The sequence below is a fragment of the Callospermophilus lateralis genome, chromosome 6 (assembly GCF_048772815.1).
Source record: "Callospermophilus lateralis isolate mCalLat2 chromosome 6, mCalLat2.hap1, whole genome shotgun sequence".
Taxonomy (NCBI): domain Eukaryota; kingdom Metazoa; phylum Chordata; class Mammalia; order Rodentia; family Sciuridae; genus Callospermophilus; species Callospermophilus lateralis.
In genome coordinates, this window is record NC_135310.1 from 73,136,162 (window position 1) to 73,163,162 (window position 27,001).

Sequence of the window (27,001 nt, forward strand, 5' to 3'; positions counted from 1 at the left end):
TCTTTAAAGGGGTTATCTTTAAAGGGGTGGTGGCTTAGTAATAGAGCACTTGCCTAGCATGTGTGAGGCATTCAGTTCGATTCTCAGCATCTCATATAAATAAATTAAATAAAGGTCCATTGACAACTTAAAAAAATATTTTTAAAAGAAAGAGAAATGCTGTGTTCTTGGGTCAGAAGATTCAATATTGCTTAAAAGTTTTGACAGCTCTTCTCAAATTGATTAGTAGATTAAGTATAGTTCTAGTAAAAATATTATTTTGTAGAAATTGACAAGCTAATTCTAAAATGCATATGGAAATGCAAAGAATCAAAATCACTTTGAAAAACAACAAATCAATACACTGTTAATAGAGACATGAAAATAGGCGGGCACATATAGATTTACACATATATAGCCAACTGATAGAGGTGCAAAGCCAATTCAGTAAAGAGTGGTTTTAACAATGGTGTTGGAACAATTGGATATTCATAGGCAAAAGAAAAAAAGAGGCTCAATTCATATTTTGTACCATATAAAAAATTAACTCAAAATTATCAAGTACTTAAATGTAATAACTTTAAAAAAAAAACTAAATTTTTAGCAAAGACCATAGGAGAAGATCTTTGTGACCTTGGTTTAGGCAAAGATTTTTTTAGATATGACACTAAAAGTACAATCCATAAAAAGAAAATAATTGATAAATTGAGCCTTTTCAAATGAAAACTTTCTACTGTTTGAGAATGAAAAGACAAGCTACAGAAGACTGGGGGAAAATATTTACAAATCACATAAAGGAGTTTTATTTCAAATATATCCTTAAAACTTCATAATAAGTAAACAAACATCTCAATTAAAATTAGGCAAGGACTTTGAATAGACATTTTACCAAAGATACACAGATGGAAAATAAGCACATGAAAGGTGATCAATATCTTGTGTCATTAGAGAAAACAAATTAAAACCACAAAAGAAATATCATAGTGTACCTATAAGAATGGCCAAAATTAAAAAACTGGTCGTGCCAAATGTTGGCAAGAATTTGAAAAAAAAAAAAAAAAAACATAACTCTCATACGCTGGTAGGGAAATGTAAAATGGTACAACCACTTTAGAAATCAGTGGCAGTTTCTTAGAGAATTAAAGTTATGTACAGCATACAATCTATTCACTGTACTCATGTGTGGGTGACTTGGACATCCTGCCCAAGAGAAAGCATATGTTCATACAAAGTCTTTTATACTAATGTTTACAACAGCTTTATTTTAATAGCCCCAAACTGGAAACAACCCAAATATCCATCAATATATTAACGGGTAAAAATGTGTTTTCTATCCATGGAATAAAACATGACTCAGAAATAAAGGAACAAACTTTTGATATATTCAACAATATGGGTGAGTGTCAAAATAATTATGCTGAGTAAGAGAAGCCAGACATAAAAGAATACATACTTCATGATTCCATTCGTGTATAACTCTAAAAAGTTCAAATTAATATATATGGCCAGAAAGCTGATCAATGATTGCCAGAGACAGGGCACTGAGAGGTACAAGGGAGGAACTATAAAGGGGCTTAAAGAGACTTCTGGCAGTGGTTAATTTATCTTCACTATCTTGATTGTAAGGATGGTTTCACAGTTGCTCACATACGTGAAGTTTCATACCATAAATGTGTGAAGCTTATTGTTAAAGCTGTTTATTTATTGTTAAAGTGTGTTTTTTTTTTGAATGAGAATGAAGCCATGCCTGGATTCATAGTAGTAGTAAATATTACTGAAAAACCACATTATATAAATTAATTATGGATACCTCAAAGGATTCTTTTTAAAACAAAGAAGACTTTTGTAAAAGTAATTTTTACTTTGAATACATCTTTTTCATGACTCCTATTATGATCCATTGTGTTTCCTTAAAGAGGGTATACGTCAAGTCTGCTGACATAACGATAGCGCAGTTCCATCCGAGAGCCAATCACCACCTGCATTACGTTGGCTGTGCATTGTCTTGAAATACAGAAGGCAGATATAACAGCTGCTATGTCTATTCTTCGGGGCGTATGCAGTTTAGAACACTTGTAAAATCATGTATTTTGATTAGATATTTATCCTACTTGGCACCTTAACCAAATTTCAACTTAGAGAACTTACGTGTACTTCATCAAAACAGCATTTCAGATGCTTCATCTTAACACAAATTTCAATCAGTACTGGAATGGAAACTATTTATATGTGAAAAAGCGCTATTTCAGCTTTCTAACAAAATCAAAACTACAACTTTTAAAGTACATGTGTGTTTTAATCATGTTAAGTGTTCCTTTAAAAGATCTGGCTTTGCCACCATGGGGTAAAAGTATGCAGTGAGTGGAAAGGTTAAAAGTCAGCCATCGACCTTGACTTTCTGGATGCACTCCCTGACCGAGTTTGAATGTGCTGATGTGCAGTACTGCTTCTTTCTGCCAGGCCCATGGGTTGGACCCAGAAACCATGATGTTCGTTCTCCCTTCTCTCTGTGACTCTCTGATAGTGGTGGTGACTCAGCCTTTCTTTCTTTCAGGGTGTGAACGGCATGTCTGTGGATGAGAAGCCTGACTCCCCCATGTATGTGTATGAGTCCACAGTCCACTGCACCAACATCCTCCTGGGCCTCAATGACCAGCGGAAAAAGGATATTCTCTGTGACGTGACTCTGATAGTGGAGAGGAAGGAGTTCCGAGCCCACCGGGCTGTGCTGGCCGCATGCAGTGAATACTTCTGGCAGGCTCTGGTTGGACAGACAAAACATGACTTGGTGGTCAGCCTGCCTGAAGAGGTATAGTAATTTGGTTTGTTTGTATGGTTGATAAAGGAGGTGGATTGACTATAATTGGCTTGGTAGGATCTAGAAGGTATAACCTGTGCCACGTGGATGTCCAGGTCACCCACATATTAGGTTTGTGGCAAAGCCAGTTTCTGTTTGATACACTTGAAATCTCAGAAGCATGAGTATGAACCCAGCATGTTTCTTTAAAGGAACTGAACCTCACCTGGGGCTCAGTCACTTGTAGTTTCTAGTTCACTTAAACTTCAGATTTTGACTAGTTCCACCTAAGTTTGATGCAGTCCTAGATGTGGGATCTGAATCAGTGCTATGATTTCTCTCTTTCAAATGGTTTAAGGATTGTTGAGTTGCCCTTGAGAACAAAAGAATGAAAGCATTCACAGGGCCTTCCTTGCTTGAGGAAAAAAATAAAAGCAACCTGTAATTCTCACCATGAGCATAGTGAGATTCTAAGAAGCATAAACTTGGTTCTCTCACCATTTTTTGAAAATACCCTACTCAGGTTTTCTGATTAAGTCAATGAGTCCAGTCATGTTGGTACTTTGGAGACACCAATAACTGGATCTGCTCTGTCCAGAGATGGCATTCAGTTTCAGTTGGATGGTTTGAGCTCTGGAAACTCAAAGAATGGGCTTCACAATGACAAACTATCACACTAGTCACCCTCTGAATTGGGTATACCATTCCTCTCCTTCAATCAGCCTGACTTCCCTTCAATTTTAATGGGACAAAGGATAATACTGTCCTTAGGCTTTGTGTTCAGGCCAGAATCATTCCCTGCACACCACCAGCACAGTGTGCAACTGTAGGATCACCATCAGCAGTTGTGTCTACTGCACAACTCCCAGCGGTACAACTCACATTCATACTCTTTGCAAATACAGCCCTCTTGTTGGACCCTGTTCCACCAAGCGGCTCTTCACGGCAATCCTAGGAGAAACCAAACACACCGTCACTTACATGTATGAGTTGCTAGTGATTATAGCTACCGTCAAATTCTAGGGATCACAAACCCAGATGCCTTCAGAGATTTTGCAAATAGTATTAATGAAAGCAGTTGTGTATAAGACAGTAGAAAGTGACAGAGAAAGCATGTGCTCCATCGATGGACATTCAGATCCAACATTTAAAAAAAAAGACAGCTGGGGATATAACACGGTGGTAGAGCACTTGCCTGCCGTGGGTGAGGCCCTGAGTTCTTCTGCACTGCAAAAACAAAAAAGACAAGCACACAAGATAGAGAGCTCCACCAGATCCCAGTCCCTTGTTAAGCAAAATCTATGGTTATCTGAGGGCAGGAGAGTGCCCTGATAAAAGTGAGAACTGCATAAGCACTCAGTATGTCCAAATTCAGATCCTTCTTATGTACCCACCGTAAAATGCTCCATTACCACTCCTCATGACATGAGTAAGTAGACGGCTAGAGAGAGAGAGTAGAAACTAAAGGACAAGACACTTGAAGACAAAGTAACTGGGGCTGGTGCAGGGAGTCCAACATCCTATACCTAGTAACGTGGACAGGCTGGAGAATGGCAGTATTCATGGGGATCCTGAGCTGGAGTTTCCTCATCTGCATGAGCAGGGCAGACTTAACCAGCTAGTGGGGTGTCGTGGGGATTAGGAGAGATAATATAAAAGTTTTCAGCACAGTGCCTGTCTCATAATAAGCATTTGTCAAATATAAGGCCTTTTCTTCTCTGGATGGGAACAAGAACGCCTTTCTTACTTACTCCAACTCTAGAATCTCTGGAACCATTTGGAAAACTTCCAATTGTCCAGAAAGATCTTAAGGAAGGAAGTGATGCTCACAGTTTATTTATTCTCTGTTACCTATTTGAGAACCATTTTCTATATATGTTTTTTACTGATTTTAAAAAATAGTTAGATGATATGAAAATATATGTATTAATGAAAGTCATGTTTTACATAATTTAGTTTCTCTTCTATGACTCTGTTGGCCCCATATGGAGACTCCCTAGACATTGTGACCTACACCCCGGTTAGCCTTGGGATCCTGGTCTAGTCACTGAATCTCTCTGTCAGTTATCTTGCCTTTAAGAACCCCTATAATTCTAAAGTCAAAATACAATACTGGTACAGTAAGATGAAAAGGAGATCAGCATATAAATGCCTATGACATAACCTTAAAGTTTCATTTTAGAACAAATCCTTAATAATTGCTTATTTCTGTGGCATTGCATACTCCTACTTAAAATAAGAGGCACTCTGTGTAGATATATCCCACAAAAATCTGTTTGACCTTTTTGGTTTTGTTCCAGTTAAATAATAGTTGGCTGTGTGTTACTTCTCAGCCTGTAAAAGGATGGTTGTCCTTACATCATCTTCGTCCTCCAAACCATGACGACATTCTGTTTGCCCCATTCCTGCAGTCTTGACATTAACCCATAGAGCTAGGGTTGGATGTCTTCCTTTCCTTTCTTCCCTTCCATTTCCTTTTTTCCTTCCTTCTTTTCTCTCTCCCATTCCATATACTCTCTCTTTCCTTCTTTTTAATGAATCTCTGTTGTCAGTCATCTAGCTCTTAAGTGTCTGAATAATGGGACCTGCAAACCAGCCCCAGTAGCATTTTCCTCTTTGGGGCGATAAGTGTTTGGAGGCCTCCTTGGAAGAGCCTCCTCCTCTGCTCGGCACCTGTCCATGGACAATGCACTGAGCACGGTTTTCCTCTGCTGTATGCACACTGAAATTCCCTTGCAGGCTCAGTGAAAATAGTCACACTTTTCCCTGTGAATAACTTCATAGAATTTAAATTAATTGGCAAATAAGCAAGCATCCCAAATTGCTACTTTAGAATTAACTAGCATTTGGTCCCCATGATATAAGAAAAAGCAATGAAATGGTTAACCTCACATCATCTTATCACTTAATTCTGATCAACTTCTGGCCTGCCCCCACCCATGTTCCCACTTGCCACACCTCAACTCACACCTGACAGCTAATGTTGTGTATCAGTTTGAGAGTTTTTCTTGCACTGTGAAACCTCCAAATGTAAACTGGCACCCTTCTCCCTAATTCAGTTTAGGCCAAACCCAGCTCATATCTAACTACTGTCTAGTCCTGTATTTCTACCCTGAAATCCTCACTGTTGCTGGAAAACTCCAACAAATGTTCACTCAGTGCCCAGCTTCAACCTTTAACCTGAGAGGGGAGAGATTTAAAATAGAGGCCTCTTTCTAGAAGTAAAGGAATAATTCAATTGCTTTTGCTTTTATTTTTTATTTTTTCTCTTCTCTAAAATGGATTGAAAGATAGACCTGAAACTTATAGGATTTGAGTGTTGGCTCCCCGTTGAAAATGTCAGCAAATAGTAGGAAATCAGTCATTGTACTAAGTACTTGCATTGTATAATTAAACTGGTAATTTTAATCTACAAATAGAAATTATGTTTTGTGCGAAGAGAGAAGAGAAAGTGGTGATGTTACAAGCACCTCAAGGCTGTCCTCCCCCTGCTCCTTAGGATTAAAGTTGGCTCAGGAGACACATTCTTAACAAAGGTCATGGAGACCATTTCACGCTGGATGCCAGCCACACCAGAAGTAGCATCACTGCCATGAACTTCCATCTCGTGGTGTGTGGAGTTGAGATCAGAAATGGGGTGTGCTTCCTGAGAAGCTGTGCAGCCACAGAGGGTTTGTCTCCAACCCATTCTCAGGAGGCTGCTTGGCTCCTTCACAGAAGGCTAGGGAAATAGTAGTTGTCGATTATTGCCAAGAGTCTGCCACCCTCTTTGTCTTATTTCCTATGTTCTTTCATCCTCTAGAAAAGAGAAAGGGTGCAGAGGATGTCTATGGGGTGGAAATAAATATGGCCCCTTAGGTACAAATATGTTTTAGACTTTTGCTCATATCGTTGCTCTCTCTTTCCAGCTTGTGATAAATCTTATTCTTTTCAGTACCAAAAAGAGAAAGAGAGAAAGCTGACCCAGAAAGCTTGGGAAGAAGAGGCCTGTGTTGTCTTCACCACAGGGTGCAATAAAGAATGTTCCTGCAACAGTACTGCCAAGTGCGGATGCCAACAAGATTATGGAATCTTCTTGTCTGGAAGTTTTTAGAGGCTATGAAAGCTGTTAATGTCTCTGGGATGGTTTAGGTCCAGTCTTTTAAGAAAGGAGTAAGAGAGTCATGATTATCATCAGACGGTCCTTTCAGTATGTAGTGCTACAGAAGCTACTTAATGCTGCAGCACAGTTTGCCAATAGCATTCTAAGCCCCGGTGTGGCTGCAGAGAAAGGTGGAGGTTTTGAAGAAAACAATGGGTGACACCTTTGGGAAGTGGCATGAGCAGGGGGATACAGGTAAAACGCTCATTCACAGAGCATGCAACCAGCCCTTTGACCTCTCCATGTACCAATTAAACAGAACTCTGAGGGAGACACCACGACTCTTTACCAGGATAAGACTAAGAGAAATTTTTTAAAAGCTAAGAACCAACAGCCATAAGGGGATGGAAAAACCATAATCTGGGACTTGGCACCACCTGTGTGTAAGGTCTCTAGCAAACCACACAACTCCTTTGGGCTTCTGCTTCCCCACTAATTTATTTCCTCATTCATTCAACAGTTTATCACAGTCCCTCTATGTACCAGGAGGCACCATTCTGGGTTCTGGGTAAACCTCACTTACATTCCAATGGGGAGAAGGAAGACAGAGAAAAAGCTAATAAATCCCAAATGTACTCAATTAGATGCCACTGTGGAAAATAAAATAAGAATGGAGATTAGGAAATGTCAGGATACAGGTATCAGGATTTTTAAATAGAGGGGTCTCAAGAGTGGCTTGTTTGCAGGGGCAACTTTTGAGGAGCATAAGGAGGTGAGGGGGCCGGCCATGCTGATATCTGGGGAAGGAGGGGAGCTAGGCAGAGGAACAGCAAGGAAGGGCCAGGGGCTGGAGCAGGCATGGCATGTCTGAGGCAGTAGCAGAGTGAGCAAGCGGGGAATGGAAAGAGGTGTGTCTGGGAGAAGATGGGGCTGGACTGTGCACCTTGCCAGACACTTGACCTTTACTTGAGATGAGATGGGAAGTCACCCAAGGGTTTCACAGGAGAAGATCATTTTGACTGCTGTGTGCAAATAGACTGAAAGAGGGCAAGGGCAAAAGCAGGGAGAACACTGAAGAGGGTAAGACAGTAACTGAGGCAGGATGTGACCTCAACCAGGGCCATGGCAAGTGGAGTGATCATCAGTGTCAGATTTTTGGTGGAATTTTGAAGGTAGAGCTTATGGAGTTTTTCTATAGATTGGGTATAAAGTGGGAGAGAAAGAAAAGGGACAGATAGCTCCCATATTTGGAGCCCAAGCTGATGGAAGAAGGGAGTTGCCACTAACTGAAATTGGTTAAGACTGGGAGGATCAGGTTTGGGGATGGAGGTTGAGCAGAACTGGGAGTTCTATTTCATATATTTTGCATTTGAGATACCTGTTTGCATTTAAGTAAAGAAGTCTAGTCTACTGTTGCATGTGTATGACTGGAATTCATGGGTATAAGCCTAGGCTAGTGTTAAGAGATTTTGTTTGTTTTGGTAGTAGGAATGAACTCAGAGGCACTTCACCATTGAGCTACACCCCCAGTCCTTTTTATTTTTTATTTTGACACAGGATCTCACTAAGTTGCTTAGGGCCCCTCTAAGTTGTTGAGGCTGGCTTCCAACTTGTGATCCTCCTGCTTCAGCCTCCCAAGCTTCCAGCCTCTTGGGATTACATGCATGTGCCACTGCACCTGGCTAGTTAAGAGTATTAATACCAGAGTATCAAAGATATTGGAAGCCTCAGACTAGAAACAATCACCAAGGGAGTAAGCATAGATAGAAAAGAAAAGAGGTCTCAGGATTGAGCCTTGGGGATTTCCAGAAATGAGAGGTCAGGAAAATGAAGAAAAGCCATCACAGTATACCAGGAAGGAGCAGTCATTGAGGCAGGAGGAAGAGCAAGAAAGTGTAGTGTGCAGTAAACCAAGAAAAGGAAGCATTTGAACAGAGAATAATCAGCTGTGTCAAATGAGTCTGATAGTCAGCTAAATGAAGGCTGAAAGCTGACATCCAGCAAAGTCAAGGCCACTTGTGATTTCATTGAACACTTTTGGGAAGGAAATAGGAGCTAAAACCAATTCAATTTGTTTTAGAGAGAATGGAAAAGAATTGAAGAAAATTAATATAGGCTATGTTTTTTGAGGCTTCTTGAGTTAAAGAGAATTGTGAATTGAACCAGTAGCTGGAGGGAAATAACATCAAAAGACGTTTCATTTAGCTTTAGTTTTTTTTTTTCTTCTTTGTTTGTTTGAAGTAGGAATAAATTCTAGCATTTTTGCATTCCTTTATGAAGATTACCATTGTTCGCCCAAACCCAATTTTTCTCAATTTGTTATCAGGTAGGCCATGTGGCTAGATCTTCCAGTGATATGTAAGTTGAACTCATGTCACTTCTGGTTTGAAGCAGTTAGAAGCAGGTCTGAGTTCTTCGTGCTCTTTCCCATTCTTTGGTGACAAAGAATTCTGAAGATAGTAAAGCTGAAGCCCAGATCCCTGAGTCACTATTGGAGGAAAGTCAGGAAGAAGAGCCATCTAACTAAAATCGGACTCTGACGTGAATAAGAAATAAACTTCTACCTTAAGCCATTACCATTTGATGTTTTAGCTGAACTTGGTGACCTGCACCTGTAATCCTACCTACTTGGAAAGCTGAGGTGGGAATATCACTTGAGCCTATGAATTCAAGACCAACCTGGGCAAATAGCAAGATCCTATCTCAAAATAAAACAAGAATGTGATGTTTTATTTGTTATTACAATAGAGCCCCACCTATTCTGACTAATACCTGGACTCACGAGAAAATTCTGGCAGAGAGAAAACTAGACGATTTAGGAGACAGAAGCCAATTGGTAAATGAATGTCCTTGAGTGCACAAGTGATCTACTGACCAAGCAGATGGACTCAACTTCTCAAGGCACATCCTTATTTGAAAAAGATAGAGTTGAACTGGGTGGTCTCTGAGGTCCTATCCCATGCAATAGGTTTATGGTCCTTGAACTTTTCCAGGTTTCTACAGAAAGGAAAGAGAAGAAATCTTGTTTTCCAGGAAGAGAGAAAAGATGTTTATATTAAGAGATAAAGGAAAAGACTGTGGAAATAGGAGTAAAAGTGTTCAGGAAAGAAAAGAACTACAGGACTCCAGAAGCTCAGTTGTGTTGCTTATTTTTGTCACTACTCCCTTACATTCTCAGAAAATATCTTGCAGACGTTCACAGGAGATGGAAGTTAAAATACCTATAGGACCACTGGGCTATTTGATAACCTAGAACATAAGCAGATTGCAGAAGATGCAAATAGATCATGGCTCCCTAACCATTTCAGAAGGTTGTAGAATTTTGAGAAAATTATTTTACATTTAATGACCTCAATTCCAACATGAATGTGCAGGGAGTAACAATACTAGTTCCCAGCTTGACTTGCAAGGTTGCTGTTCAGATTAATGAAACGTGATATGTTCAGCTTCTTGGAAGGATGGTGCTATAGAAACAGTAGGTGTTATTATTCCCATAAAAGGAAAGAACAGTCTTCTCTGATGAAATGGCTCTTACCTCAGAATCCTCATTAAAAGCTGTGGTGCAATTTTCCAAGTTGCATTAGTGAGACTTGGCAGCAGATGAAAAAAAAAAAAAGCAAATAAATACAGAAGTCAGAATATTCCAGGTAACTACTTGCTGGCAAGTAGGAAGTTTTCAAGTCCTAGAATCATGCTGATAGTTCTGAAATGCCTCAAGGCAGAACTTATTTATAGTAATGCAGAGGTGACTTCCAACCCTGAAATCTGGGCCTCAGCCTCAGATGGGGGTGCAATAAAGCAAAGCCATGAAAAGGGGAGCAGATTCTATTGTGATTCCATCTCTGAAGGCTTGCAGGAGGATGCTGATACGAAGGGAGGGAAATCTAGGGTGAAAATAGCCACAGCAATAGCTAATTTTAAAACTGAGATGCATAAGCTGTTTTCAAACCTCTTACATTTCTTAAATCCTGAGGCCAGTAAGTCCTATTTAAAGAAACTGATGCAGAAATGCATTCCTCTTTTGGCAGAGTAGTAGGAGTTGAGTAGACAAAAACCTAAGACATATCTAAAAATCATTTTAAGTGACCTGATTTCAAAGCCAGTTTTAAGGTTTCTTTTCACTAAACCTGTTTATCCCTTTTATCTCATAAGATGACCACAATAATCAACATTTTATGTGGATTTATACCAAGGACTTCAACAATAAAGTTGTTTGCATTAAATTTTGTCAAATTAGTTACCAACATATCTGTGCTTCTTAAAACTCTTCTCTATATATGAACAAAATGTTCCTTACATTTCTTTTTTTCTTTTTTCTCCTACTATGGAGACTCTTAACTATTTCAATTAAAATTAATAATAGCTTTAAAGACAAAGTTCAGAGCTATAAAGTTCCTCACTTGATCAGTAATCATAACTATTATTTTGTCATATTTAATCATAGGACCCAGGCCTTTAACAGGATACGTAATTAAACTTTTAATTCATGATAAGAAGTTAAATAGTACTTGGGAAGATTTTTATTTTTAATTATTTCACTTCCCATCTAGATTATCTTCCCTTCCCACCCACCCAACCCCCCCCCAAAAAAAGTGTGATAAAGAGACAACATGGCTGTCAGCCAAGGATGTTTGGGTCATGCCAGCAAGAGCTTGGCCACAGGCCATCGTCCAATTAGCCTGGCTTCATGGTTGTAGAGTAATCACTCATGATGAGTCATTCATGATGTAGTGGTACTTTACTTGAGCCAGTACTTCTTAGAATAGGTCTCTTGTTCACTGTTATTACCTGTCCTACTTTGCCAATAAAAGTGCAGAACTATTTAGGCTGAAAGCCAAACGGAAGAGAAACATTGATTATGTATCTCATTTCTCTTTGCTTCCTGAAAACTGAGAATGCAATAAAAGAGAGAAAGCATGGTGTGTCTTTTAAGTAAGTTACAAGAAAATACAGTTTCCACACCAAAATTCTCAAGAGTTGGAATCCAAGAGCCAGTTTTTATTCTGTCTTTTCTTTGGCAGCTTTAACATTTGGCACAAATTCGAGTATATCAATAAAGTTACCTAATAATCTTAATGGATTCACATTCCATTCAAAAATTTGGAATGTCACCAAACTGCTTTAGGTTTCAGCTCTATTGTTGGGGTGTTCGCAACGTTTCTGGTGGGTGTGCAGTTATAAAAGCAAACAGCCTTTGAAAGAGACCCTTCTTATGGTGAGAACACCTGGAATCTTGGTTGGATATGCTGTAAGCCAGGAAATTGATTCAGGAATTTTTTAATAAAATGGATCATACTCAACAAGCATTAGACTGAAGCATGATTGTCATTTAAAAAAAAAAAAGCTGTTCTGTTCTTAAGACGCATAAGGAAAGTAGAACAAAATCATGTAGACTAATTAGTTAATACCTATATATTTATATTCATATTTGTTTGAGTTCTTAACCAAGTTTGAGTTCTTAACCAACTAGATAAGGCGTTGGTTTGTTTTGCTTTGAGAATTGGAGCAATTAAATAATAGCACTTTTGGCTTCCTAATCTCGGAAGTGTTCTTTTTCCCCATTAACTTGGTGCATGTAGTAAAATTCATCACTTTGCCACAGACTCCTAAAATATGTTGACAGTCTTTCTAACTGACGTTGGCACCACCTCCAAGCTAGCTAGTGATGCAGTGAGCTTTAGTGTCTGTGATGGACTTCCATGTACAGCCTGGCAAAGGTTGTGTGTGAAAAAGTTAATGCATCCAGCACCCTGGGTGGGATGCAGCCAGGCCTCCAATGTGAGCACATTTTTTGACTGACTGGCAGCAAAAAGAAATACTGGCAGCTGTTCCCAACCAAGCCAAAAATTTAGCCCAGGGGTGAAAAGAAATACTGGGATCTAGCCAATCAAAGATTCCTAGGTTTAGAAGAAAATCAAAAGAAGAATACAGAAGGCCATAGTTTCAGGCCTCAGCTTATTATAGTAACCATTTAATTTTATCTTCTTTTCTATAAAAGATAGTATCGAATGTCAGTGCAGCTCATTTTTTCCTGATTATTTCTAAATTATCATTTTTGTTCTATCTATTCTTTTTTTAAATTTTTCATATGCAAAACCAAATGACAGTTTATTCTTCCCAAATGTGTGTAGAGATGACATCATTGCCAAAGGCAGACAGGAACTGAGTGGAGCAAAGCAGGTCTCTGTGAGCAGTGGCTAGCCTTGTATGTCAAACCATGTTGAGTAGCATAGGTCAGAATGAAATGACGTGTATGTTTCCTCAAAGGTCTGTTCATGGTGGAACATGTGCTTGGCATGCACAAAGTTCTGGGTTCAATCTTCAGGGGGGAAAAAAAAATCTGTCCGTAGAAGTCCTTCTGATGCTTCAAATTTATCTATCTTGTCTATTATTCTTATCTGATTAATTACTAAAAAAGAAAGTTAGAGAAAACAGTTATGGGCACTCTAATACCTTTAGAGATATTTTAATATTTACACTGTCATTCTTCTTTCCTGCAGCATGCTTTAGACTATGTGATGATATTCTTTGTGCCTCTTGTGTCTGCCAAATGAATCTGTAGCAGCCCAGGAACTGAATTGTGCCCTCCACATAGGAAGGGGAAAAATTCAAAATACAGAACTCCAAGATTTAGGGGAAAGACTATAATTTGGGAAATCCACAGAATCCTAAGGAAAGATCATCTGTAACTCTGGAGATTTTTTGAATGGGTTAAATCCATTAGATTTATAAGATGTTCAGGTATAAAGAAATGTAGTGACTTTTTCAAAGTTCCAGAACATCTCCACTCCTCGTACTTGAGGCTATTATGGATGTTAACCAGATGTTCTTATTCACTGACAATGAGAAGAAATAGCATTTCACCTACACAGGGGAGATTTCATCTAAATTAAAGAAGAATTTTATAACAATACAAAATGATAGGCCCTGGAGTAAGGCACCAAAAAATTCAGAATTAACTTCAGAGGATTGTGTGTCTGTTCGTGATACTCATCAGGACAAGATAGCTTAAGTGCAATACTGGAGAGAAGCAGATGAATGGATCACGCCACATGGGTCACATCTTTGGGGAATTAATTTAGAAATGTAAATGAGACCATCTCCTCCAAAGGACTCATACAGTTGAAGAATTTAAACCTTTAGAAATTAAAGGTGAATAAGTCAAGAGCATTGTTGTAGATGCTGTCTTGTGGCTGTAGTTGTTTGTGCTGCAAAGGTTCAGCTAGAACCCTGGACAGGATATGATCAGATTACACAAGTCCTTACTACAAAAGAATAAAATTGAAATAGAAGAATTTAGGCTTGTCCAGGTAAACGATAGGAATTGACTAAAATAGTATGAACCAGAAAATGACACATGCAAAACAAATTAAGGAATATATGTCTAGCAATGGAGTGCATGGCGGATGTGAACAGCTGCTGACCAAGAGCACAGTTGGAAGATGCCTGTCAATCCTAGCACAAGCTAAGGAAAGTCTATACCTGGAGCGAAGGACTGGGGGAATGAGGGCACCTTTCAGAGATACCTGGAAATGAAATGTGGCAGTACATAGTGAAGAAGAGGCCATCTGGCTTTGATATGTAATTAAGGTGGTGTGAGCACAGAGCTGAAGATACTGATCCGACAAACACCAGCATATAGGCAACAGCTGAAACCATTAGGAATTGTTGATGCTTTCAGGGTAAAAAAAATAGGAGCTGAGATTGAGCTCCAGCACTGAGACTCCATTGCTGATACCACTACTAAGAACAAGATTTACTCTAAATTACCATTTTTAGTTTTATCTTTATTTTATTTGGGAAATATGTAAGCCCCAACAGTTTTTCAGACTGAGGATACATGTATAGGTGCTCCCTAATTTACCTTTTAAAGCATTCCCCTCCCCAAAGTGATATCATGAGAATCAACTCTTACTTAAAGAGTTGCTAAATCTCTAGATGTCAAAGCCTTTGCTCTCAAGGTGATTTAAAATCCAGTGGCACATATTTTTTGAAATGCCACAAACATATTCAGGCAAAGATAATCAATTAGGTTAAAACCATTAAAGTAAATGATCAGTGAACATTAGTGTAGTACCAAAGTAACCAATACAGGCACAAAATAACACCACACACACACACACACACACACACACACACACTTTTCTAGTTATGAGGGAAAAATCAGATCTATACCTTAGGGACTCAAACTGTCTTTACTAACACAGGCAGAGATTAGTCTGCATATCACTCCTAGTGGGGCAGCAGGTGTTAAGGGTCTTCTAGTCATGAAATACACACCATCCCTGGGGATGTATTCTGTATGCAACTTAACCATATAAAGCCTTTAGAAATAATTTTCAGTTGGAGGAAAATCAAGGATTAGAGGAACAAGCTTAACAATGCCAAGAAGAAGCAACATGTTGGACAAATAACAGAGGGTGGGATATTCTGCAGAACAAATGGCCTGATTTCTTCAGTAAGTCAGTGACATAAAAATGGGACTATACTAAATTAAACATGATTCAAGAAATTTATATTCCAGATGCAGTGCGTGGCCCTGGAATCATTATTGGTTTGGACAAACAAGTTAACAAGGACTTTCAGCAGGTGGGGGTCGGGGTAGGGATCAGAGAAACTCAGATATGGTCTGGGTAAAGAAGATTGAGGAATAATAGGCCAGTATGCTCTCAGTTTTGTTAAAACTTACAAATGTGAGTGTGTGTGTGTGTGTGTGTGTGTGTGTGTGTGTGAGTGTGTGTGATGTGTACTTGCAACAAAGGAAAATCCATAAGGACATGTGCTAAACTGTTGTTAAGTGCTGACTTGGAATGGTGGAAACATGATAGATTTTTTTGTTGTTGTTTGTCTGCACTTTCTAATGTCCTACAGCATACATTATTGTATTTATGTAACGATAACAGGGTTATTTAAATGGTTTGGTGATAGAAAAGAAGAAAGAAAGATCAGGTGAAGTGTAGGACATCATACCGGAAAAATGAAAGTCTGCAGTGTGGCCGGCCTTACATGTGGTTTCAAAGCTTCCGTGGGCCTGGTGGGTTCCTCCCTAAAGGCACTAGTTCTCCTGCCACTCCCTGATCCCTTCATCCTGCACAGAGCCCTCCATTCTCCTAAGAAGTCAGTAACCTTGGGGTTCTTTATGTGAATTTGTGTAGAGGAGACATTATTTAGTTCCTAACAATTCACACAAAAAAATAAGATTTATAGAAATACAAAAAGCCCACATGCACAAAGATATCTACATATATACAACCACATATCTATAACCTATGTAGCCATGAGAAAGAAAAAAGAAGTTGTGAACTGATAAGGAATAATTCCCAAGATACATTTTTTTTGTTTTTTTTAATATTTATTTTTTAGTTGTAATTGAACACAATATCTCTATTTTATTTATTTATGTGGTGCTGAGGATTGAACCCAGGGCCTCTCATGTGCGAGGCGAGCACTCTACCGCTGAGCCACAACCCCAGCCCCACCAAGATATATTTTTAAAGGCAAAAACAAAATGCAGAAGTGTACCTGCACTGTATATGGTATGCTTCCTTTTGTGCAAGAAAGAAGGGAAAATAATATATAGTATATATATAAGTATGCATGTATGATTTATAAATATACACACATATATGCACATTTGCATGTTTCATTAAAAAAAAAACAGAAAATAAACCAAAAACTAATGATGAGGTTTACTAGGAAGTGGGGAGAAGCAGCTCTCTCCAAATAAAACACAAAGTAGGGCTTGGGATATAGTTCAGTGGTCAAATCCCCAAGTTCAATTTCTGGTATCCCCCTACAAAAAAAAAAAAGTCACTGTCCTAAAAGACAAAGTTGTCCTAAATTAAAGGAAATTAACAAAAACAAATACAGTGAATCATCCTCATTGGCTCTCAGATTGCAAAACAACTCTGTAAAGAACGTCCTTAGAGTATTTCAGAGACTATGAATGTAGACTATTGGTTTATAATATTGTATCAACATTAATTTTGTTGAGTGGGAAATATTTTGGTAGTATAGAATGTTCTTGTTCTCAAGAGATAAATGGTGAAATATTTAGGGGTGAAATGTCACAATGGCTGTAATTTACTTTCTGGGAAAAACTGTGTATGTGTATATGTGTGTTCACACACAGGCAAACTTGGTAGATATCAATTGAGGGAAGAAAGCACACAGATGTGGCAAAATTCAGTGATTTAACATGATCTTTTTTCCTTCCAACATTCCATATTCACCCCAGGTCTATCCAGATTTAAGATATGTGGGTGTGTGCTTCTTTCACCTTTTTATGGATTAAAATTTCAAGATAAAAAGATAAGAAAAATGAATAATGTATTTAGATTGATTTTGACATGAAGGTGCCTATTCATTCAAGAAAGCATTTACTGAGCTAGGCACGGTGGCACACACCTGTTGCCTCAGCTACTAGGGAGGCTAAGACAGGAGGATCACTTGAGCCCAAAAGTTTGGGGTCAGCCTGGGCAACATAGTATCCAAAAAAAAAGTGTCCCATCTCCAAAAAAAGAAGTGTCGCCTGAGCACCAATTCTGTGCTTAGCTGGGTGTTAAATACTGGGGATATAGTTGTGGATAAGACAGAACAAGTTGGACTTCTTGTGAACCTACATTTAGTGTGGAAGAAAAATAGGAAAACAAGATAATTTATTATAAGTGCTGGAAGCAAAATAAAGCAGAGTGTTACAAAAGATAGTAATCAAGAGAGAATTGACATTAGAAAGGATACCAAGGGAATTGAGGCTAAATGACTAAAAAGGAGCTATTCATTCATTTACCATATTTGCATTGAACACCTACTGTGTGCTCAATGCTGGGGACATAACGGTAAACAAAATGGACAGAACTGCCTTCACAGATTTTTTTGCCCCACTAGGGATGACAGATCTTAACCAGGAATATTATAAGTTGGTGATAAGTGCTACCGGAGAAAATAAATCAGGAAGGAGACTAATGAGTGAGGACAGGGTTGAAGCTTTAAATACAATAGTTAGAAAAGGGGTCACTGTGAAGATGACCAGGGATTACAACTGGGGTGATGGAAGGAGACAGATTATGCAAAGCCTGATAGGCCAGTTTGATGACTTTGGCTTTTATTAGAGAATTGGGGATCTTTTGGGGGGTTCTGAATAAAACAGTGACATAATACAATTTATCTTTTCAAATGATAGCTCTGGATGCTGAGTTGAGAAGAGACTCCAAAGGGACAAGGGCAGAAATAGGGATACCTGTTAAACTTGTCCTGCATTAATCCAGGAGAAGGGTAGTTTGTATAGAGTGGTTGCAAGGAAAAAATGCAGAGGTTTGGATCCCAACTCTGTTTTGAAAGAGAAGCTGCCAGAATTTCCTTCTAACTGATGTGAGAGAAAGAAAAGAATTCAGGATGATTGTGGTTTGGAGGGTGAAGGATCCAAAAAGTGGAAGTTTCCATAACTGAGGTGGGAAAGATTGCACAAGGAGCAGGGCTGTGATGAGAGACAAGGGGTCTGGTGGGTAGGTGACAAGATGAGTAGGTGACCAGCAAAGAAAGCAATCTGGTGAGGCAAAGGCAAAAGCTGAGGTTCTGCTGAGTATTTCACAGTAGGCTTGTACAAGGATAATTCGGAAGGACTTGGAAATATCTTTTAGTAGATTTTTTTTTTTCACTTACAAATTAACCTTTGAGTAAGTTGAGGTCTGTCAGCTCAGATGAAAACATTAACTCCCAAATGACACAGACTTCTTCCTCTCCAGGTCCAGCTCCCCACATGGAGCTCTAGGAGGCTTCCCTTGTTCTTGTGCTGGATGGAAATTTCGGTGGGAAAGGGGGAATTGGAGCTGGAGATGTGGCCTTATTCACAATGACACATGAGGTGGCATTGGTGGGAAGGGCCCTGCAAGGTTCAGCCAGAGTGTAACAGTGGTTCCCAGACATTTTTTGCCAGTGACCTCTTTGACGTGTCACTGAATTTCACAGACTGCCTTTCATTTTGGAAGCCAAATTTCCCTTCATTCTATGCCCCACGCATAAGTCCATCGGGGACACACATTCTAAGCATATTTGGTTCCTCAAGAGCAGGCTCTGGCAGCATTGAGACTATTCATTCACATTCCATCTCCTCGTCTGCTCTCCCTCCGAGATTCCAACAGAGACTGCTCTTAAAATAATGCCAACTTATTTATTCAGATTCTTCTTCCCCCAGGGAGACGCTAAAGACCTTTCATGAGAATTCTTCAAGAATTGCTGAGGTTCTGTGGACTTTATAGAGAGAGTATGTAGAACGGGGACTGTTAATAACTTGGGCCCTTAGTATATTTATGGACAGAGATGATGGGCCTTGGACCCACTCTGCCAGGAGGACCAACTCCCTGAGTTGGAACATGTCCTGCTAAAGACAGTCCAGCCCGAGAACACATCCCAGGGGACCTTCCTTTCTGGCCAGGAAAGAGGGAATTGGAGCTGGAGATGACAGGTGAGGTGGATTTGCCCTCTCCCTGCTCTTTAAACTCCCTCTTCCCATCTTCATGTGTTTATTTTTTAAACCATATTAGTGAGATAAGCCCGTTTCAAGAAGATGACTACTATATGATTCCACTTATATGAAGTATCTAAAGTAGTAAAATTTAAAAAACAGAAAGTAGAATAGTGGTTACTGGGGAATTGAAGGGAGAGGAGCTGTTATTTATTGGATCCAGAGTTTCAGATTTCCAAGGTGAAAAAGTTCTGCAGATCTATTTCATAACAGTGCGAATATACTTAACACTACTGAACTGTATACATTTTAGGTCAAATTAAAGATTTCTGAAAAGAGCATGATTATTTTTATCATCCCATCCCAGGCTTTTTCTCCTTGGCCCATCTTGTAGAACTAGGGGGCCAGCCTCTGCCTCGCTTGGCCATCTATGATCAGAGGCCAGAGTTGAAAGAAGTTCCCTCTATTACAAACTGTACATTGGAAAATTTTCTTCAGCTCAAATTAATGTTTAGTATTAAATTAAATTAGTATCACTTATTCTTATATCAAAGTTTCAAACTTGGGAGACCTACCCACAAAATTCTAACCCTGTGTCAAGTGCTAATTAGTCCTTAGCATAGAAAATCAATGACAATAGAGGGCCACCAGAAAGCAGGAAGTCCCATCTCTTCAGGAGGATCTTTCTTGCTTCCTCTATATTCTCTCCTAAGTTTTATTCATTTTTGGTAAATTATAGATGTGTATTGAATATCCACCATGAGTAAACTGTATTACCTGTTACCATGTTCTAGAGTATGTCTCTCGCTCTCAACTAGCTTAATTCATTGCCTCACATCCTCCCCCTTTTCTACTTTTAATCAGATCTTGTTTCTTTTCCACTCATTAGCAACGATTTCAAGATTACCTGGTTCCATCCTAAAACTTGTCCAAGAGATTATTAAGGAGGAAAGGCTTTGGGCTATTTTCTCCTGCCATTTTAAGGTGTGTAGAATGGCAGGGTGTGTACAACATTTATGATATTTTTAAATGGTTCAGTCATTATGTCAAGCCCAAGAAAATACAAGATGGGGCATGCTGCTATCCATTCAAACAAAACTGCAGGACTGTGGGACTGACTGCACCTGCTCACCTGACAGGTCTAAATAGAAAGGGTTTACTTATTCAGGAAGGGAAACTAAAGCCTGGAAGTAATGCCTGTATAAATGTCGTGACAGTCAGACTACCGAGTCTGTATTTGTTTAATTTCAAGGTTCTGCAGTGGCACAGTAGAATTTTTGTTAAATAGGAATGATGGCCTTTGAAAACTTACACACTTAGGAAATCGTTGGCTCCTTTGTTTTCTTAGTATTGCCTCTCATTACATCCTATCAAGGCTCCTTGTGTACTCTGCAAATAGTTCATGATCTCAGCCGACTGGTTGGACGAGGCCAGCACTCTGGTATAAAGTAGCTTGAAGAAGGTGTCATTCACAGGGGTAGAGGAGACTTAGGGAAATTCAAGAGAGCTCTGTTTATTTTGCCAACTCACAAGCCCATTTATTTTGCCAATGGTATTCAGAGTAAATGAAAATACCATCAACCTTGTCTTTCTATCTGTTGTTTGTATATCAAGTGTTCAAGGAACCATAACACCTCTCAGGTTATTGCCATATGAGATAAGGAGCACCAAGGATTGGAGGTTAAAAAAAAATGAGACACATTAGCATGCACTCTCCTGTCCAGTGCTGAATCCTTTTGTAATGATATCACACGTGGCTCTCTCCTCTGTTTGAATCCTTGCAACAATGAGGAGCTCACCTCCTCTTGAGAGCTCCTTTACATTTTGTACAATTATGAATTCTAGAAAGTTCATCATTATTTGCAGAGGATATCTTCCTTAAATTTTCAGCTGTGACCCTATTGATACCCTCTGGAATAGAAGAGAACAAAGCTAATATCTTATCTTCATGGTAGCCTGTGCTCTCTGGAGGCAACTGTCATGTGAATCCCTAGAAGTCTCCCTTTCTCAGGAGTTAATCCCCCGTCCCACATGCCACCTAGGATACAGATCGAATGATTATCATGGTCCTCTGGTCAAGCCTGCTCATAACACACAATACTAGAACTAAATACAAGAGTCTTAATGTGATCTGATCTGAACAGCAAAGAGTAGGGTGAAACTATGATCGGCTGTCTCTGCATTGTACATCTTTTAAAGTAGTCCAGGATTGTGTCGTTTCCTGGCAACTGTGTCACAAACGGATCCGCCTCTGTAAGCCCTCTCTCATCCAGTATTTACAAAGTTGAATTTTTTAATCCCTGCATAGTATTTAACATTTATTTTTGATAAATTGAATCTTTATGCATTCCCCCAGTTCTATCTGTCTGTGGTCATCACTGGGGAATCTTCTCCTGGAAATGACCACCTGTCTCCTGGAAATGACCACCCATGTCTTCTCTAAGTCAGAGAGAGAGAAGTTGAGATGACAGTGTAGGTGACAGGAGGCCAGATCATATCACCATACACTTCTCCTTAAGTTGAAGTTGACATCAGTCCATCAACTAGCAACCCATCACTTAATTTTGCTCTCATCTAAATCTCCTTTTTTCATATTATTCGGAGAGTGACCTAAGACATGTGAGCTGCCTTACTAAAATCCTGGGATGCTATTTCTACTGGGTTCGCTAAGCAGTAATCCCATCAAGACCCAAATGAAGTTATTTGGGCATGACTTGTTCCTAATGAAGCTTGAGTCATCTGCCACTTCCCTGTCTGGGTTCTGAGTGGGTGATGGTTTGTTTGCCAAACCCAGAAAGATCAAGTATACAATTCAGAGGGAGGTGTTGTTCAAAGACTTGGTTTTACTCAGTGAGAGCATCAAAAAAAAAAAGAAAAGAAAAAACACTCAGAGAGAGGGTGAGAAGGTTTGAAAGTGCCACATGTACATCCGAATGGAGTGACAGAGAAAAAAGACACCTCCAGCATGTGTATCATTTAAAAAGTGAAAAGAAAGTTTAAAAAAAAAAAATCATTCACGACAATTCTTGGGAGAATATATAAAATTGGAATATGATAAAAAAAATAGAAGCTGGATATGGGGGGGGGGCGTAATTAAAAAAAAAAAAAACTGAGTCCCAACACCCACAGTGCTGCAAATCTCAAAAGATAAAGCAAGTTGAACAAAACCTCCTTAGGGGGCAGCCCCATTCAAGCAAGGCCAGTGCTGGGAGAAACAACCTACAGCGGTTCCCTGACCAGGGAATAGGCTTGTAAATCCCACAGAAGGAAACAGATTTACAACCCACACCAAAAAGAGCCGTCTCAGGAAGCTCCCCCACTCCCTGGGCCAGGCACTAACAGATCCTCCCGCTGCAGGCAGGGACTGCTTTGCTTTCTCCTTCAACATCCATCTCCCCAATTTTGTCTTGCCCGTTTTCCTGTTTCTGTCTTTCTCAGGGGTGATGTTTCTGAGAAACAGCAGCCCCTGGCCCTCACTCACGGCCCCTTTACTCTTCTTAGGCAGCTGCACTCTGGTTCCTCAAGCTCCTTCCTTCCAGCATCACAAATGATTGAATCCTGAAAAATACTGCTGTGGAGTTATTTTTGGCTCCCTTCCTTCTAGCCCTGGTGTCTGCCTGCTCATCGACAACCATTAACAGCTGTTAGAAGGGGGCTTCAATTGCCTGGCTTCTTGCTAAAGTGCTTTAACACTGATTTTCTCAGAGCTCAGCTACACTATAGAGGGGAGAGGGAAAAAAATGGCAGAAGAGTTATATAAAATCCCCTTCATTTGGAGGGTCAGATTTTCCTCCCCTTTTTGCAAGGAAACTAAGCCTCTGACAAAGGCTACAGAGACACTGCCAGCCAAGTCCCTCTGGAGGCTAATTCAGATGATCTCATGCGTTGGCCCCAGAGACAGCCCTGTGTCACTCCCTGGGACACGACGAGGGCTGGGCGTCTGCGCATTGTTGATGTGAGAATCTGAGCATCCCGCCCTCACACAGCCACCCCCCCCCCCACAGCATCTGGAGTTCTGGACTAGACAGAGGGGAGATGGCCTGTCACCACAAAGGCTGGACGCTTCCACCAGGGTCCCCTGAGGCCACCCACAAGCCCAGACCCTCATTAGCCTCTCCAGCAGATGGGGCTCCCAAGTGGCCTCCTCAGTTGTTTACTTCCCTACAAAAAAATTGAGACCCACAGTAGACATTTGGAAAGTTCCGTGCTGCTCATAAACATTAATCTATCAGTTCACCAGGAAGGATAGTAGTAATGCTGCCGTTGAGCCACGATGAACTCTACATGTCTACCATTGATTTTCTTTTACTACTGCCTCACTCTTCAGAGCACCCATTCCCTACCCTGGAGGAGTCGCACACAGTCCTATCCCCATGTGTCACACCAGAGAATAAGAGAAGCCACGTTGGAACTGCAGGTCTTAGCCAGAGTAGTTGTCCACGTGTTTCCCCAAATGTGAATAGATTAAAAAAAAAAAAAAAATGTGAATACCCACAACATGTCTTAAAAGTGAAATGACTTCAGATGGTGGGTTAGATGTTTTGTAAAATCATTGTGTTAATTTCCTTATGGATTCAAAATGGTGTGCTAAACTTGAGAGCTCACGGATACTGTTTTTTGCTTAGGAGGAGCTTCTTTTTAAACTGTATTTAAAGCAGAAAGTGAATTGCATTAGAAAAAAAAGATATTAAAAAGTGTGACGATGGGTCATAAGTTTCTGTAGTTGGGGAAACACAACATAATTTAGTACTTTTTTTTGTCCACTAGCCTTGTCTGTTTTATATAATGTCTACTCAAAGGAAACCACAATGACAGCTTGTTGGAAGTGTCTAGTTTCCCAAGCTTTATATAAAATATAGCAACAGGATTTTGGGGTTAAGTACGTTTAGATGAAAGCACTTATGTGTTTCTTTCAACCATCCATTCTTGATTATCTGGTTTATGTATTTTTTTCCAAAATATTCTAGCTCTCCTGCTTGAGTTCCTAAGCATCTATTCTGCCTCCTCACCTATTCCCATAGTCCTTCTTGGGGTGAGGCTAGAGAATGACGTTCCGTATAATAGCTGGTTTGTGTGGCATAATTTCTTCAGGACTAGTTTAGATGATTTACGATGATCATATCTCAGTTCTCTATAACCACACCTCTGCCTCCTTCCCTCCCTCCCTCTCTTCTCATGTTTCAATTCAGTGAAATTCTTTAAAGGCCAATTTGTTTGGCTGCTGTGGGAATCCTTATAATTTAGATGTTCTTCCACAGCAGGGATATGGACCAGGTTTGATATTAATAACCTGTTTTCTGTTGGTAGAGTGTAGGTTAAGCAAAGGACATGGCAGGAGGCAGGCAGGACAGGTCAGTGAGCCTGATCATGAAGCCTCTTGAATGCCATGCATCTCATGCTGAGGGGCAAGGCTATATCCTGCAGGAAGCTGAGAGATAAAATGATTGTCTTTAGAAAGATCAATCAAGCAACAATACAAATGAAGGATTGGGGGAGAAAGACAATGTACAGGTTGTTGCAATGAACTAAACAAGAAGTAATAAGGCCATAAAATGACATGTTGGAAAAGAAAAAATATCGATGACTTTTAAAGACTGGAGAAAAACAAAGACAACCTAAAATTGAATTTTCAGTTGTGCATTCATTAACTTATTTGTTCTCTGTCTCTTCTTTTATCTCAGTGTTATTCCATATCCTTTTCTTTAATGATGAAAATGTGCTTCAGCACTGTCCAGTGTAGTAGCCACTGGTCACATGGAGCTATTGAGCACTTGAAATGTGGCTAGTGTAACTAAAGAACTTAATTTTCCATTTTACTTAATTTTAATGAAATGTCCACATGTGTCTAATGACTACCATGTTGGACAGTACAGGACTAGAGCACAAGTTCCAGGCATCATCCTGCCTTATTTGCCATTGTCTCTAGAGCCTGTCACAGTGTCTGGCACATAGCAGAAATCCATAAATATTTGTCAAATGAACAAATAAAAAGAAACGCTAACAGAAGCAAGGTAATACCCTTTCCAAATCAGTTTACTGTTTTTTGGAGCATTTTGACCTCCACTTAAAAAAGGAGGGTGAGAATTCCCCATGGGCATTTTGGATATCTCCTGTATGTTTAAACTGAAGTCCTCAGCACCTGCAGGAGGGGCAACATGAAGCCAAAGGGGCTACATGAAAGCTGGTAGGTGGTAGGCCAGGGCTGTTCTGTTGTGCCTGTTTTCTGGGTCTTTATCTCAGGCTCTTACATGCACAGTGCCTATGTTTTTGTTGTTGTTGTTTTTTGCTTTGTTTTGTTTTGTTTTATAAATATGTAAGAATGATAATCAAAATGGGAAAATGCATTTTAAGAGTAATGGGGGAAGGCTGGGATTGTGGCTCAGTAGTAAAGTGCTTGCCTAGCATGTGTGAGGCACTGGGTTCAAGTCTCAGCACCACATACAAATAAAAAAAGTTCATCAACAATTAATAAAAATATTTAAAAATAAGAGTAATAGGGGAAAGATGGGCTGGGGTTGTACCTCAGTGGTAGAGTGCTTGCCTAGCACATGTGAGGCACTGGGTTTGATTCTCAGCTCCATATATGTATGTAAAATGTATTGTGTCCATCTGCAACTAAAAATATCTTAAAAAAAAAAGTAACAGGGAAAAGAAAGAGCCACTGTGTTAGGTTGACTCTTCAGAGAGTGGAGAGCACATGATCTGGAAAGAGGAACTCAGGACTCAAGCCTTGGCCTACTCACTGTGGCTTTGTGACCTTGAGCAAGTTGCTTATTTTCTCCAAACCACACTTACCTAGAAAATGAGAAGAAGAATTCTAACACCTCACAGACCAAGTAGCCAGTAGGAACAAATGACAAAATAGTAGAAATAATCCATAAAGTACCATTCAGAGATGTATTATATTATTCACACAAGCTGGAGTTGTATCTCAACAGATATATGAAAGGCCCAGTTATGCTAAAGTATAAATCTGAAAATGGGCCTTTCAGGGAAAAAAAAAAAAAAAAAAAAAAGGCAGTAAGTTGTCAAATTCTATCTGCATCCCAAAACAGAAACTACACAATCCCAAAAAGACTTTAATGTTTTAATATCAAAGAGAAAGCCTCTGAGAAAGCTGATTCCACCACCTCTTTCTACAGGCTTGTTCAGACTCAGTGTGCTTGCTGCTGCTATTCTTTGTGTCTTTCCAGCCTAGTGCTGCTTTTGAAATGCAGTGGCCACCTGCTCCCAGCCCCTTTGCTCAGGACCACCTCTCCCATGCCATATAGCCCTCCACCTCTTCTCTCATCTTCCCTGCTCCGTACCTACATGGCCTGCCTCTGGCCCACTACTTTAGCAACCCATTTAGACTCTTTCCTCCATGAACGGACCTCCCTAGAATTACACCTTCTCCTGCTGGTTTCCTCCCTTAGGAAACTTCTCTTCCAGTAACCTGAATCCCACAGAGCCACAGCTCCCCACCCAGCTCCAACTTGGTCTTCACTCTCTGGGATTATACATAGCAGAGTTGGTTGGCTTCCATTTCCCTAACAGTCCAGGGTCATGGAGCCCTGCATAACCCTGTCCAACCAGAGCCCAGTGCTTAGGCTATCCAATCAAAGACTGCTGCTAGGTGAGAGAAACTTCTCAGGGAAGCTTAAAACCACCTATGTGTCCAGTTCTCATGCTGGTCCCCAGA

The 27,001-nt window shown here is 39.9% G+C and overlaps 1 protein-coding gene across 1 annotated transcript in view; it reads left to right on the forward strand.

Annotated features, from left to right (window-relative positions):
- Positions 1–2,545: 2,545 nt before the first annotated feature.
- Positions 2,546–27,001, forward strand: part of Bach2 (BACH transcriptional regulator 2) — a 73,279-nt gene continuing 48,823 nt past the window's right edge. The window contains exon 1 of the mRNA XM_076859918.2: positions 2,546–2,788. Coding sequence (XP_076716033.1) covers positions 2,546–2,788 — 243 coding nt within the window. The remainder of the gene's footprint in view (positions 2,789–27,001) is intronic.